Source organism: Oncorhynchus mykiss, chromosome 2, assembly GCF_057628025.1.
Source record: "Oncorhynchus mykiss isolate SJ-2025 chromosome 2, ASM5762802v1, whole genome shotgun sequence".
Lineage (NCBI taxonomy): Eukaryota > Metazoa > Chordata > Actinopteri > Salmoniformes > Salmonidae > Oncorhynchus > Oncorhynchus mykiss.
The window spans coordinates 3,000,001-3,015,265 of NC_143023.1; the positions used below are offsets into that span (position 1 = coordinate 3,000,001).

Below are 15,265 nucleotides of genomic sequence, written 5' to 3' on the forward strand. Positions count from 1 at the left end.
TTCCCTATCGGATGCCATTCAAACCAACTGGGGTAGTTAGAGATTATTCCCTATCGGATTCAAACCAACTGGGGTAGTTAGAGATTATTCCCTATCGGATTCAAACCAACTGGGGTAGTTAGAGATTATTCCCTATCGGATGGCTTATTCCCTATCGGGTGGCTTATTCCCTATCGGATTCCTAGTCATTTATCAGTATAGCCAGAGTGTGTCTCTCTTTCACGCTCTGTCTCTCTTTCACTCTCTGTCTCTCTTTCACTCTCTGTCTCTGTCTGTCTCTCTCTCTCTCTCTCTCTGTCTCTCTCTCTCTCTGTGTCTCTGTCTCGGTCTCTGTCTCTCTCTCTCACTCTCTCTGTCTCTGTCTCTCTCTCTCACACTCTCTCTCTCTCTCTCTCTGTCTCTGTCTCTGTCTCTGTCTCTCTGTCTCTCTCACTTTGTCTAAGTGTCTGTGGGTATCTGACTGTAACTGAGTGTTTGTCTCGGTGGGTCTGTATCTGACTGTAACTAAGTGTGTGTTGTCTAGGTGTGTTGTCTAGGTGGGTCTGTATCTGACTGTAACTAAGTGTGTGTTGTCTAGGTGGGTCTGTATCTGACTATCTGACTGTACCTAAGTGTGTGTTGTCTAGGTGTGTTGTCTAGATGGGTCTGTATCTGACTGTACCTAAGTGTGTGTGTCTCGGTGGGTCTGTATCTGACTGTACCTAAGTGTGTGTGTCTCGGTGGGTCTGTATCTGACTGTACCTAAGTGTGTGTTGTCTAGGTGTGTTGTCTAGATGGGTCTGTATCTGACTGTACCTAAGTGTGTGTGTCTCGGTGGGTCTGTATCTGACTGTACCTAAGTGTGTGTGTCTCGGTGGGTCTGTATCTGACTGTACCTAAGTGTGTGTGTCTCGGTGGGTCTGTATCTGACTGTACCTAAGTGTGTGTGTCTCGGTGGGTCTGTATCTGACTGTACCTAAGTGTGTGTGTCTCGGTGGGTCTGTATCTGACTGTACCTAAGTGTGTGTGTCTCGGTGGGTCTGTATCTGACTGTACCTAAGTGTGTGTGTCTCGGTGGGTCTGTATCTGACTGTACCTAAGTGTGTGTGTCTAGGTGGGTCTGTATCTGACTGTACCTAAGTGTGTGTGTCTCGGTGGGTCTGTATCTGACTGTACCTAAGTGTGTGTGTCTCGGTGGGTCTGTATCTGACTGTACCTAAGTGTGTGTGTCTCGATGGGTCTGTATCTGACTGTACCTAAGTGTGTGTGTCTCGGTGGGTCTGTATCTGACTGTACCTAAGTGTGTGTGTCTCGGTGGGTCTGTATCTGACTGTACCTAAGTGTGTGTTGTCTAGGTGTGTTGTCTAGGTGGGTCTATATCTGACTGTAACTAAGTGTGTGTGTCTCGGTGGGTCTGTATCTGACTGTACCTAAGTGTGTGTGTCTAGGTGGGTCTGTATCTGACTGTACCTAAGTGTGTGTGTCTCGGTGGGTCTGTATCTGAATGTACCTAAGTGTGTGTGTCTCGGTGGGTCTGTATCTGACTGTACCTAAGTGTGTGTGTCTCGGTGGGTCTGTATCTGACTGTACCTAAGTGTGTGTGTCTCGGTGGGTCTGTATCTGACTGTACCTAAGTGTGTGTGTCTCGGTGGGTCTGTATCTGACTGTACCTAAGTGTGTGTGTCTAGGTGGGTCTGTATCTGACTGTACCTAAGTGTGTGTGTCTCGGTGGGTCTGTATCTGACTGTACCTAAGTGTGTGTGTCTCGGTGGGTCTGTATCTGACTGTACCTAAGTGTGTGTGTCTCGGTGGGTAGCAGACACTTGCATATTGAATAACCTTCATTTAAAAATGATGATGATGTAATGTTTGGAACGGAATCTTATATAATGCATTCTCCAGTGTGAACATCAGGGGGCAGTGGTGGTCTAAGAAACAACAGTGTAGCTACGGCAACAGCAACGTTTCCAACAATAACCGAGCGCATGAAACTCACACATTACATCACTCTCTGGGCCCTGGTCCAATGGAGTGCACTATATAGGAAACAGGGTGCCATTTGAAGCACATCCCTTGTCTCTAATAACTGTGGATGTTGTTCAGTCCTTGTCTCTAATAACTGTGGATGTTGTTTATCTCTTGTCTCTAATAACTGTGGATGTTCAGTCCTTGTCTCTAATAACTGTGGATGTTGTTCAGAGAGAGTGATCCCTGGCAGACGGTGTGTTCAGAAACCACTTTAGACACCAGAGGTGCAGCCAAATGTCACAGACATCTCTGGAGAGATGTTAACAAACACAGACATCTCTGGAGAGATGTTAACAAACACAGACATCTCTGGAGAGATGTTAACAAACACAGACATCTCTGGAGAGATGTTAACAAACACAGACATCTCTGGAGAGATGTTAACAAACACAGACATCTCTGGAGAGATGTTAACAAACACAGACATCTCTGGAGAGATGTTAACAAACACAGACTGATTCACAGACTGAATACATTTTAATTCAACTCAATAAACTGAGTTACGACAGAGTTACAGCATCATCTGTTAATGCTGCAGTAAATAGTGTGGTCTGTCTCTGTCCATGTCCCTGCCCATGTCTCTGTCTCTGTCTCTGTCCCTGTCTCTGTCTCTGTCTCTGTCCATGTCTGTCTCTGTCTCTGTCCCTGCCCATGTCTCTGTGTCTGTTTCTTCCCCTGTCTCTGTCCCGGTCTCTGTCCATGTCCCTGCCCATGTCTCTGTCTCTGTCCCTGTCTCTGTCTCTGTCCATGTCTGTCTCTGTCTCTGTCCCTGCCCATGTCTCTGTGTCTGTTTCTTCCCCTGTCTCTGTCCATGTCTGTCTCTATCTCTGTTCCTGTCTCTGTCATTCTCTCTCTCTGTCTTTGTCTCTGTCCATGACTTTCTCTCTGTCTCTGTCCCCATCTTTGTCCCTGTCTCTCTCCCTGTCTCTGTCCCTGTCTCTCCCCCTGTCTCTGTCCCTGTCTCTGCCCTATGTCTCTGTCTCTCTATCTGTCTGTGTCTGTCCCTGTCTTTCTATCTCTCTGTCCCTGTCTCTGTCCCTGTCTCTGCCCCCATCTCTGCCCCTGTCTCTGTCCCTGTCTCTGTCCCTGTCTCTGCCCCTGTCTCTGCCTCTGCCTCTGTCCCTGTCTCTGCCCCCATCTCTGCCCCCGTCTCTGCCCCCGTCTCTGTCTCTGTCCATGGTGCTGAAAAGCCCAGTTCTCTCTCTTGCTTATCAGCATTTAACCTCCATCTGGAAACACTCTTTCAAATTCCATGTTAACACAAGACAAGCGCCACTCTTCTCCTTCTCTTCTCCTTCTCTCTCTTCTCTCTCTCTCTCTCTCTCTCTTCTCCCTCTCTTATCCCTTTCCTCTCTCTCTTCTCTCTCTTATCCCTTTCCCCTCTCTCTCTCCTCTCTTCTCCCTCTCTCTCTCTCTCCCCCCTCTCTTCTCCCTCTCCTCTCTCTCTCTCTTCTCCTTCTCTCTCTCTTTCCTCTCTCTGTCCTCTCTCCTCTCTCTGTCCTCTCTTCTCTTTCTCTTCTCCTTCTCTCTCTCTTCTCCATCTATTCTCTCTTCTCACTATATTCTCTTCTCTCTCTCTTCTCCTCTCTTTTCTCCATCTATTCTCTCTTCTCCCTCTCCTCTCTCTCTCCTCTCTTCTCACTCTCTTCTCCTCCCTCTCCTCTCTCCTCTCTCTCCTCTCTTCTCACTCTCTTCTATTTCTCTCTCTTCTCCATCAATTCTCTCTTCTCCCTCTCTTCTCTCTCTCTCTCTTCTCCCTCTCCTCTTCCTCTTCTCTCTTCTCTTCTCTTGTTTCTCTCTCTTCTCTCCTCTATTTTTCTCTCTTCTTTTCTCTCTTTTCCCTCTCTTCTTTCTTCTCTTGTGTTTCTGCTGGCTGTCACTGAGGCCTGGTACTGTGTGATGCCATTAGTCTCTGTCCAGGAAAGGAGAGGAAAAAGGAGAGGAGGAGGAGAGTAAAGGAGAGAGGAAAGAGGATATGGCAGGAGAGGGCGAGAGAGGGACGAGAGGAGAAGAAGAGAGGAGGGAGAGAGGGCCCCCTACAGAGAGGAGGAGAGTGGAGGAGGGGACGGGGAGAGGAGGGAGAGAAGGCCCTCTACAGAGAGGAGGAGAGGGGAGGAGAGGGGAGGGGGAAGAGAGGGCCCCCTACAGAGAGGAGGAGAGGGGAGGGGGAAGAGAAGGCCCCCTACAGAGAGGAGGAGAGGAGGGAGAGAGGCATGGTAATTGCCTTTCTGGGATAATGACTCCAAGCCAGAGACAGGACCCTCCATACTCCCTCCACTGCTCCTCAACTGGTGCTCTGGAGGAGGAGTGTGGCGTCAGACTGATTATCTCTCTGTCTGTGTCCCAAATCACTGTATGTAGTGCACTACTTTTGACCAGGACTTATAGGACTCTGGTGAAAAGTAGTGCACTTTATAGGGAGCAGTGTGCGATTCGGGATATACTCTCTTTCTCTCTCTCTCTCTCTGTATCCTTCCTCGTACATGCATGAACAACATCCTCCTCAAACACAGGGGACGTTTTGATTGGTTAAGTCCTCCCGTCCCCCCCCTCCCCCCACACACCACCTCTCTCCTGAATGCAGTTGATACTCAGAAAAGGCAAATGTTTGTCTTTTAAAAAACGATAAGCTCTTCTGCTGTGGTCAAGATACACCACAGTGAGAATGGTTACACACTATAATACCATTACTGTGGATAGTCAGATGAATATAATTGTTGTATTAAGAGACGTTTATAATGGTTTGCAAGAAGAACCATTTCCCTGATAATCCTGTGTTACATGGGACACATCTGAAATCTGATTGGACTATGATAAATGCATCACATCGACCAATCAAAATAGACATTGTATCACATCGACCATGTTTATTTTATTTTTTTGTTGTTGTATGTGAAAACTACTTCTTAAAGATGAATACTTTTCAGTTGTTTATGAACTCACTTCACGGGTACTAGAGAGGCTCACTCGGCTGGAGCTACCATGTTCTGGTGCTACCATGTGTTGGTGCTACCATGTACTGGAGCTATCATGTGCTGGAGCTACCATGTACTGGAGCTATCATGTGCTGGTGCTACCATGTACTGGAGCTATCATGTGCTGGAGCTACCATGTGTTGGTGCTACCATGTACTGGAGCTATCATGTGCTGGAGCTATCATGTGCTGGTGCTACCATGTGCTGGTGCTACCATGTGCTGGAGCTACTACATGTGCTGGTGCTACCATGTGCTGGAGCTACTACATGTGCTGGAGCTATCATGTGCTGGTGCTACTACATGTGCTGGTGCTACCATGTGCTGGTGCTACCATGTGCTGGAGCTACTACATGTGCTGGTGCTACCATGTGCTGGTGCTACCATGTGCTGGAGCTACTACATGTGCTGGTGCTACCATGTGCTGGAGCTACCATGTTCTGGTGCTACCATGTGCTGGAGCTACTACATGTGCTGGTGCTACCATGTGCTGGAGCTACCATGTTCTGGTGCTACCATGTGCTGGAGCTACTACATGTGCTGGTGCTACCATGTGCTGGAGCTATCATGTGCTGGTGCTATCATGTGCTGGAGCTACTACATGTGCTGGTGCTACCATGTGCTGGAGCTACTACATGTGCTGGTGCTACCATGTGCTGGAGCTACCATGTTCTGGTGCTACCATGTGCTGGTGCTACTACATGTGCTGGAGCTATCATGTGCTGGAGCTATCATGTGCTGGAGCTATCATGTGCTGGTGCTATCATGTGCTGGTGCTACCATGTGCTGGTGCTACCATGTGCTGGTGCTATCATGTGCTGGTGCTACCATGTTCTGGAGCTACCATGTGCTGGAGCTCTGATTTTAAGGTGTTTACATGTCCTAACAATTGGAAAGGTTGCTCAGAAAACCAGGTGTTTACATCCTAACAATTGAAAAGGTGGCTCAGAAAAGCAGGTGTTTACATCCTAACAATTGGAAAGGTGGCTCAGAAAACCAGGTGTTTACATCCTAACAATTGAGAAAGGTGGCTCAGAAAACCAGGTGTTTACATCCTAACAATTGGAAAGGTGGCTCAGAAAACCAGGTGTTTACATCCTAACAATTGGAAAGGTGGCTCAGAAAACCAGGTGTTTACATCCTAACAATTGGAAAGGTGGCTCAGAAAACCAGGTGTTTACATCCTAACAATTGAAAAGGTGGCTCAGAAAACCAGGTGTTTACATCCTAACAATTGGAAAGGTGGCTCAGAAAACCAGGTGTTTACATCCTAACAATTGGAAAGGTGGCTCAGAAAACCAGGTGTTTTAAACAGTGTATGTTTACTTCTGATTTTGACCTGACACCGATTTAAGATAAGCGGAGGAAGGAGTTTAAAAAAGCTTGACAATTGTCCCGGCGTCGTCCGGGTTAAGGGAGGGTTTGGGCCTGGGGCCTACCATTCCTTTTTCTATTGAATGTCAATGTTATTCATTCTCTATACAATAGTTGGTTGGGAAAATGCCATTGAACATGGAATGTTGTTGTGTCCGTTGGGTTCTCAAGTGCTAATTGAGTTGACATGAAAATGCATTGCCACTGAACCTGGTTCTATTCACAGCAAGAGGTGTTGTTCCAATTCAAGGTCACAGTGAATACAACCCTACGTTCTGTCCTTGGGTTTTATTTTTGAAAAAATATATATATATTTAACCTTTATTTAACTAGGCAAGTCAGTTAAGAATAAATTCCTTATTTTACAATGGACGGGCCCTCAATAGAAAAAGGAATGGAAGTAGGAATGTGGTTTTTTTGTTGTGTGAAAGACGGGGTCGAGGATGTTGGCAATGAAGTTCAGTTGTTTTCTGAACTTCTGTTGTGATCAGGCTTTAAAGTTCAACCATATTTCTGTGTGTTTTACGAAGCAGGAAGAAAGTGTTCCAGGAAACTGAAACCATTTTCTGTCTGCCTGTAGCCGTAGTATCACTGCAGTGACACTACGGGGTTTATCAACCCTGGTGGGACCTGGTAGAATCAACCCTGATGGGACCTGGTAGAATCAACCCTGATGGGACCTGGTAGAATCAACCCTGATGGGACCTGGTAGAATCAACCCTGATGGGACCTGATAGAATCAACACTGATGGGACCTGGTAGAATCAACCCTGATGGGACCTGGTAGAATCAACCCTGATGGGACCTGGTAGAATCAACCCTGATGGGACCTGGTAGAATCAACCCTGATGGGACCTGATAGAATCAACACTGATGGGACCTGGTAGAATCAACCCTGATGGGACCTGGTAGAATCAACCCTGATGGGACCTGGTAGAATCAACCCTGATGGGACCTGGTAGAATCAACCCTGATGGGACCTGGTAGAATCAACCCTGATGGGACCTGGTAGAATCAACCCTGATGGGACCTGGTAGAATCAACCCTGATGGGACCTGGTAGAATCAACCCTGATGGGACCTGGTAGAATCAACCCTGATGGGACCTGGTAGAATCAACCCTGATGGGATCTGGTAGAATCAACCCTGATGGGACCTGGTAGAATCAACCCTGATGGGACCTGGTAGAATCAACCCTGATGGGACCTGGTAGAATCAACCCTGATGGGACCTGGTAGAATCAACCCTGGTGGGACCTGGTAGAATCAACCCTGGTGGGACCTGGTAGAATCAACCCTGATGGGACCTGGTAGAATCAACCCTGATGGGACCTGGTAGAATCAACCCTGATGGGACCTGGTAGAATCAACCCTGATGGGACCTGGTAGAATCAACCCTGATGGGACCTGGTAGAATCAACCCTGATGGGACCTGGTAGAATCAACACTGATGGGACCTGGTAGAATCAACACTGATGGGACCTGGTAGAATCAACCCTGATGGGACCTGGTAGAATCAACCCTGATGGGACCTGGTAGAATCAACCCTGATGGGACCTGGTAGAATCAATCCTGATGGGACCTGGTAGAATCAACCCTGATGGGACCTGATAGAATCAACCCTGATGGGACCTGGTAGAATCAACCCTGATGGGACCTGGTAGAATCAACCCTGATGGGACCTGGTAGAATCAACCCTGATGGGACCTGGTAGAATCAACCCTGATGGGACCTGGTAGAATCAACCCTGATGGGACCTGGTAGAATCAACCCTGATGGGACCTGGTAGAATCAACCCTGATGGGACCTGGTAGAATCAACCCTGATGGGACCTGGTAGAATCAACCCTGATGGGACCTGGTAGAATCAACCCTGATGGGACCTGGTAGAATCAACACTGATGGGACCTGGTAGAATCAACCCTGATGGGACCTGGTAGAATCAACCCTGATGGGACCTGGTAGAATCAACCCTGATGGGACCTGGTAGAATCAACCCTGATGGGACCTGGTAGAATCAACCCTGATGGGACCTGGTAGAATCAACCCTGATGGGACCTGGTAGAATCAACCCTGATGGGATCTGGTAGAATCAACCCTGATGGGACCTGGTAGAATCAACACTGATGGGACCTGGTAGAATCAACCCTGATGGGACCTGGTAGAATCAACCCTGATGGGACCTGGTAGAACTCAACCCTGATGGGACCTGGTAGAATCAACCCTAATGGGACCTGGTAGAATCAACCCTGATGGGACCTGGTAGAACTCAACTGTTTCTAACTGCCTGTACAGTAGGCAGGGTGTAGTCAGAGTGTACAGTAGGCAGGGTGTAGTCAGTATACAGTAGGCAGGGTGTAGTCAGTGTGCAGTAGGCAGGGTGTAGTCAGTATACAGTAGGCAGGGTGTAGTCAGTGTGCAGTAGGCAGGGTGTAGGCAGAGTGTATAGTATGCAGGGTGTAGTCGGTGTACAGTAGGCAGGGTGTAGTCAGTGTACAGTAGGAAGGGTGTAGTCAGTGTGCAGTAGGCAGGGTGTAGTCGGTGTGCAGTAAGCAGGGTGTAGTCGGTGTACAGTAGGCAGGGTGTAGTCGGTGTACAGTAGGCAGGGTGTAGTCAGTGTACAGTAGGCAGGGTGTAGTCAGTGTACAGTAGGCAGGGTGTAGTCGGTGTGCAGTAGGCAGGGTGTAGTCAGTGTATATTATGCAGGGTGTAGTCAGTGTGCAGTAGGCAGGGTGTAGTCGGTGTACAGTAGGCAGGGTGTAGTCAGTGTACAGTAGGCAGGGTGTAGTCAGTGTACAGTAGGCAGGGTGTAGTCAGTGTGCAGTGGGCAGGGTGTAGTCAGTGTACAGTAGGCAGGGTGTAGTCGGTGTACAGTAGGCAGGGTGTAGTCAGTGTGCAGTAGGCAGGGTGTAGTCAGTGTGCAGTAGCAGGGTGTAGTCAGTGTACAGTGGGCAGGGTGTAGTCATTGTGTATAGTATGCAGGATGTAGTCAGAGTGTACAGTAGGCAGGGTGTAGTCAGTGTACAGTAGGCAGGGTGTAGTCAGTGTACAGTAGGCAGGGTGTAGTCAGTGTACAGTAGGCAGGTGTAGTCAGTGTACAGTGGGCAGGGTGTAGTCAGTGTACAGTAGGCAGGGTGTAGTCAGTGTACAGTAGGCAGGTGTAGTCAGTGTACAGTAGGCAGGGTGTAGTCAGTGTACAGTAGACAGGATGTAGTCAGTGTACAGTGGGCAGGGTGTAGTCAGTGTGCTGTAGGCAGGGTGTAGTCAGTGTACAGTAGGCAGGGTTAGTCAGTGTACAGTAGGCAGGGTGTAGTCAGAGTGTAGGCAGTAGCTAGCAGTCTTTGAGTTAGCTAGGCTGAGTCCCCCAGTACAGCAGGAGAACAGTAGCTAGCAGTCTTTGAGTTAGCTAGGCTGAGTCCCCCAGTACATCAGGAGAACAGTAGCTAGCAGTCTTTGAGTTAGCTAGGCTGAGTCCCCCAGTACATCAGGAGAACAGTAGCTAGCAGTCTTTGAGTTAGCTAGGCTGAGTCCCCCAGTACATCATGAGAACAGTAGCTAGCAGTCATTGAGTGAGCTAGGCTGAGTCCCCCAGTACATCAGGTGAACAGTAGCTAGCAGTCTTTGAGTTAGCTAGGCTGAGTCCCCCAGTACAGCAGGAGAAACTTGAGTTTCCCAAATGGCACCCTATTCCTTACCTAGTGCACTTCTTTCAACCAGAGCCCTATGGGCCCAGCTCAGAAGTAGTGCACTATATAGTGAATCCGGTGCCATTAGTGTTGCTGTTACATGTTACAGTGAGGAGTGTCTTAGACGTTAGACAACATGGCAGACAGAAAACAGGACTTAATGTGATCCCCTTCATCTCTCCATTCAGAAAGCAAAGGTTTCTGATGACCCTTTGAAGGTCGGTTAGGGGATTAAGAGACTAGAGGTTTGCCTGTCACGCTGATCTGGTAACTCCTGGTGGTGTTAAGAGTAGTGGTTGTCTCGGTGATGCCGTCAGGTGTTTTCAACCGTCTTGTTTGCTACCTGGCGGTGGTGTTAAGAGCAGTGGTTGTCTCGGTGATGCCGTCAGGTGTTTTCAACCGTCTTGTTTGCTACCTGGCGGTGGTGTTAAGAGTAGTGGTTGTCTCGGTGATGCCGTCAGGTGTTTTCAACCGTCTTGTTTGCTACCTGGCGGTGGTGTTAAGAGTAGTGGTTGTCTCGGTGGTGTCTTCAGGTGTTTTCAACCGTCTTGTTTGCTACCTGGTGGTGTTAAGAGCAGTGGTTGTCTCGGTGATGCCGTCAGGTGTTTTCAACCGTCTTGTTTGCTACCTGGCGGTGGTGTTAAGAGTAGTGGTTGTCTCGGTGGTGTCTTCAGGTGTTTTCAACCGTCTTGTTTGCTACCTGGCGGTGGTGTTAAGAGTAGTGGTTGTCTCGGTGGTGTCTTCAGGGGTTTTCAACCGTCTTGTTTGCTACCTGGCGGTGGTGTTAAGAGTAGTGGTTGTCTCGGTGGTGTCTTCAGGGGTTTTCAACCGTCTTGTTTGCTACCTGGCGGTGTGGTTAAAGGCATTAGACAAGGAAACTAAAGCAACACCAAAGCCTAGTAGAGAAATGGAATGGATTACACTTCCTGTTCATCTCCATTAAACTGCTCTTTCGGGTGTTGTTGACACAACCGTCTTGTTTGTCAGAGAAATTTGTTTGTTTTTTAAAACCATTTTTTTTTTTGTTGCTTTTAACTGTCAAAATATACTGAGGATCGACAGAAAGTTTTATCATAGGTTTTCCTACGAAAACCAAATTAACCCTGTAGCTCATATCATAGTGAAATACAGTGACATCAATTTAGCAGATAAGCAGAATATGGCTCCTGTCCGGTATTCCCTGCTTTCAACAGATAATGACTTCACCAGCGCAGCCCAGCTATGTAAATTAGCCAGGGTCTGATATCTTGACTACACTGAGAAGCTCTGTAGTTGAACCGTATGTCTGTTTCCCAATTCGCAACCCCTTATTTCCCTACATAGTTCACTACTTTTGACTAGAGTCCAATGGGCCCTGGTCAAAAGTAGTGCACTATGTAGGGAATAGGGTGCCGTTTGGAACGTATTCTATGTCTGTCTGAGGGAAGCAGACACCAAAGTACCTAGTCATCCAGTCTTCAATGCCCAGCCAAATCTAATGGATTTAATGAAGGGGAGATATATATTTTTTAAATGTTGTATTTAATTTGATTTAGCATTTTTATGAGACACCCCCCCCCCGCTCCCCCTCCATTCCCCATACTAAATCACATTAAAATGTTCAGAGTTTGTAGTCATGTTAACTCTACTGCTTACAGTGTGTCTGTGTGGTTGGTTGGGAGGAATAGCTAGTGTTAATGAATGCATTTCCATAAAATATTCAAAGAAGACCCATTACTGCTGTGGCTGTCTCATCTTTGCTGCTAAACTTCAATCAGTTGAGCATTTAAAATGCATTAAATGCCTTTGGTAATCTAGTCTAATCTGCAAAGCAACATTTTTGTCAAACTGGTTTTGACTTATTTTTTTTTGGGGGGGTGGGGGGGTGTTTAATAATAATATATATAACACTTAATTTTATGATGGTCATTTATTTTTTTACATTTCTCTGTTATAATTCAAATCCTTGCTCATCAAGTACTTAAAACAAGCATGTAATTGTCTAGTTTACTAGAGCCTTTAATGTTATTCTATGTACGAATCTTAAACAAATTACTCAAAAAACACAGAATTAGTGTCAATGCAATTGTAAAACTGTGTGTAAATGTAATTTTTTACTGAGCTAAATATATGTTAATAATGAGATAATATCTAAATATATGTTAATAATGAGATAATATCTACATATATGTTATTAATAATGAGATAATACCTAAATATATGTAAATAATGAGATAATATCTAAATATATGTTAATAATAATGAGAATATCTAAATATATGTTATTAATAATGAGATAATACCTAAATATATGCTAATAACGAGATAATATCTAAATATATGTTAATAATGAGATAATATCTAAATATATGTTAATAATGAGATAATATCTAAATATATGTTAATAATGAGATAATATCTAAATATATGTTATTAATAATGAGATAATATCTAAATATATGTTAATAATGAGATAATATCTAAATATATGTTAATAATAATGAGATATGATCTCATTATTAATATATATTTAGATATAATCTAAATACTATGTTTTTAAAGCCACATTCCAGGGTCTTATTTTCAGCCCAAATGGCAGCCCTGACACTCTGTTTGTGATCTAGTCCTATGAGCTGTGCTGTCTGAAGGGCTGGTTTTCCCCATGAATAATGTTCCCTATGTGTACTGTCTGTGTCTGTGTTAATACCATGAGGTGTCAGTGTTGTGCTACGGCTGGTTAATAGCAACACCTCCTTCCTCTGATGCAGACGGGGAGGTGCAGACTGATGAAGGCCCTTTAGAGGATGCAGACCAGTCTCCACAGAGTGACCTGACCTCTGAAGAGGTTAGACACACCTCTCCACAGAGTGACCTGACCTCTGAAGAGGTTAGACACACCCCTCCACAGAGTGACCTGACCTCTGAAGAGGTTAGACACACCTCTCCACAGAGTGACCAGACCTCTGAAGAGGTTAGACACACCTCTCCACAGAGTGACCTGACCTCTGAAGAGGTTAGACACACCTCACACTTGCATATATTGCTTACTACTGTAGAATTGTACCAAGTTTCAGGCTTTTAATAAAAAAAGTGTACATTATTTTCTATATTATCTATAGCTCAAATACAATTCCAACCGGTTGAATGTTCAACATATTGCGTCTGAAAGACTTACGATAATAGAATCATATTCATTTGCTAATGTAAAATTAATTTCAGAAGCCAACGGGGGACAGTAAATCTACTGACACAGAGGAGAGTCCAGAGGGAGAAAAAGGTGAAGAGGAGGAGACTGCAGTAGCTGAGAACTCCACCGAGGAACACGGTGATGACAACGAAGATATTACTAAAACCACAGAGGAACAAGGTGATAACAACGAAGATATTACTAAGAGGATTACCACAGAGGAACAAGGTGATAACAACGAAGATATTACTAAAACCACAGAGGGACAAGGTGATAACAACGAAGATGTTACTAAAACCACAGAGGAGCAAGGTGATAACAACGAAGATATTACTAAGACCACAGAGGAACAAGGTGATAACAATGAAGATGTTACTAAAACCACAGAGGAACAAGGTGATAACAACAAAGATATTACTAAGACCACAGAGGAACAAGGTGATAACAACGAAGATAAGACTAAGACCACAGAGGAACAAGGTGATAACAACGAAGATATTACTAAAACCACAGAGGAACAAGGTGATAACAAGGAAGATATTACTAAAACCACAGAGGAACAAGGTGATAACAACGAAGATATTACTAAGACCACAGAGGAACAAGGTGATAACAACGAAGATATTACTAAGACCACAGAGGAACAAGGTGATAACAACAAAGATATTACTAAAGCCACAGAGGAACAAGGTGATAACAACGAAGATATTAATAAGAGGATTACCACAGAGGAACAAGGTGATAACAACGAAGATATTACTAAAACCACAGAGGAACAAGGTGATAACAAGGAAGATATTACTAAAACCACAGAGGAGGACTCAGACAGTGTGGTTGGTGAGAAGAGCCTGGAGACCAAGCTACAGGGAAGTCTGGAGAACCTGGTCCTGAAGAAATGAAGGCTGGAGATGGGAAGGAGAGAGAGAGAGAAGGAGGATGAGGCACCGGATAAAGCTGAGGAGGTTGGAGAAGCAGGGGATGACGGTCCATCTTCAACAGATGGAAAAGAGGAGAAAGAGAAAGTGGATGGAGGAGGACGAGATGAATCATACCATGTGGAAAAGAAAGATGAGGAGGAAGTAGACAAGGAACCTGGAACTGAGACAGATTCTGAGACAGAGGAGGGAGGAAGTAGATAAGGAACCTGGAACTGAGACAGATTCTGAGACAGAGGAGGGAGGAAGTAGATAAGGAACCTGGAACTGAGACAGATTCTGAGACAGAGGAGGGAGGAAGTAGATAAGGAACCTGGAACTGAGACAGAGGAGGGAGGAAGTAGATAAGGAACCTGGAACTGAGACAGATTCTGAGACAGAGGAGGAAGTGAAGAAGAAGATAGAGAGGTGATCCTTCAGAGACAGGAGAAGATAGAGAGGTGAAGAGAGAGAAGGATGATGCAACTACTTTTTACTTTTTTAAAGATACCAAAACAGACAAGTCTGCAAAGGAGAAAGGAAAGGGTGACAAAGAGTGACAAAGAGGAGAGAAATGGGGAGGGAGAATCATCAGAATCTGATTCCAGTGAAGAGGAAGAAACAGGGAAAGAGACCGGAGACCAGGTAAAAGGTTCCAATGAGAAGTCAAAGCAGCAAAGATGAGTTGGAAGTGTTTTTTTAAGAAAAGCCTTAAGGGAGAAGGGTGACAAGACTAGCATGTAGGGAACAAAGAAAAAATATCATTATAATCCACCACAACAAAACAATATTACATTATCAGGGTTCTTAATTAACAAGATTTTTTTTTTCTTAACAATGTGGTGCTGCTGAGCAAAGTGCCTCTCTTACGTTCTTCGAAGGGAATATCCTGGATATCATATGTGGGATTATATGTGGGGTTATATGTGGGGTTATATGTGGGATTATATGTGGGATATCATATGGGATTATATGTGGGGTTATATGTGGGATTATATGTGGGATTATATGTGGGGTTATATGTGGGATTATATGTGGGATATCATATGGGATTATATGTGGGATTATATGTGGGGTTATATGTGGGGTTATATGTGGGATATCATATGGGATTATATGTGGGGTTATATGTGGGATTATATGTGGGA

The 15,265-nt window shown here is 45.4% G+C and overlaps 1 protein-coding gene across 1 annotated transcript in view; it reads left to right on the forward strand.

Moving 5' to 3' along the window:
* The window catches only part of LOC110511503 (uncharacterized), a 25,244-nt gene extending 10,974 nt beyond the window's left edge, over positions 1 to 14,270 (forward strand). The window contains exons 8-9 of the mRNA XM_036935163.2: positions 12,785 to 13,029; positions 13,236 to 14,270. Of these exons, the coding sequence (XP_036791058.2) occupies positions 12,785 to 13,029; positions 13,236 to 14,102 (1,112 nt within the window). The 3' untranslated portion in view covers positions 14,103 to 14,270. The remainder of the gene's footprint in view (positions 1 to 12,784; positions 13,030 to 13,235) is intronic.
* The last annotated feature ends 995 nt before the right edge of the window (positions 14,271 to 15,265 follow it).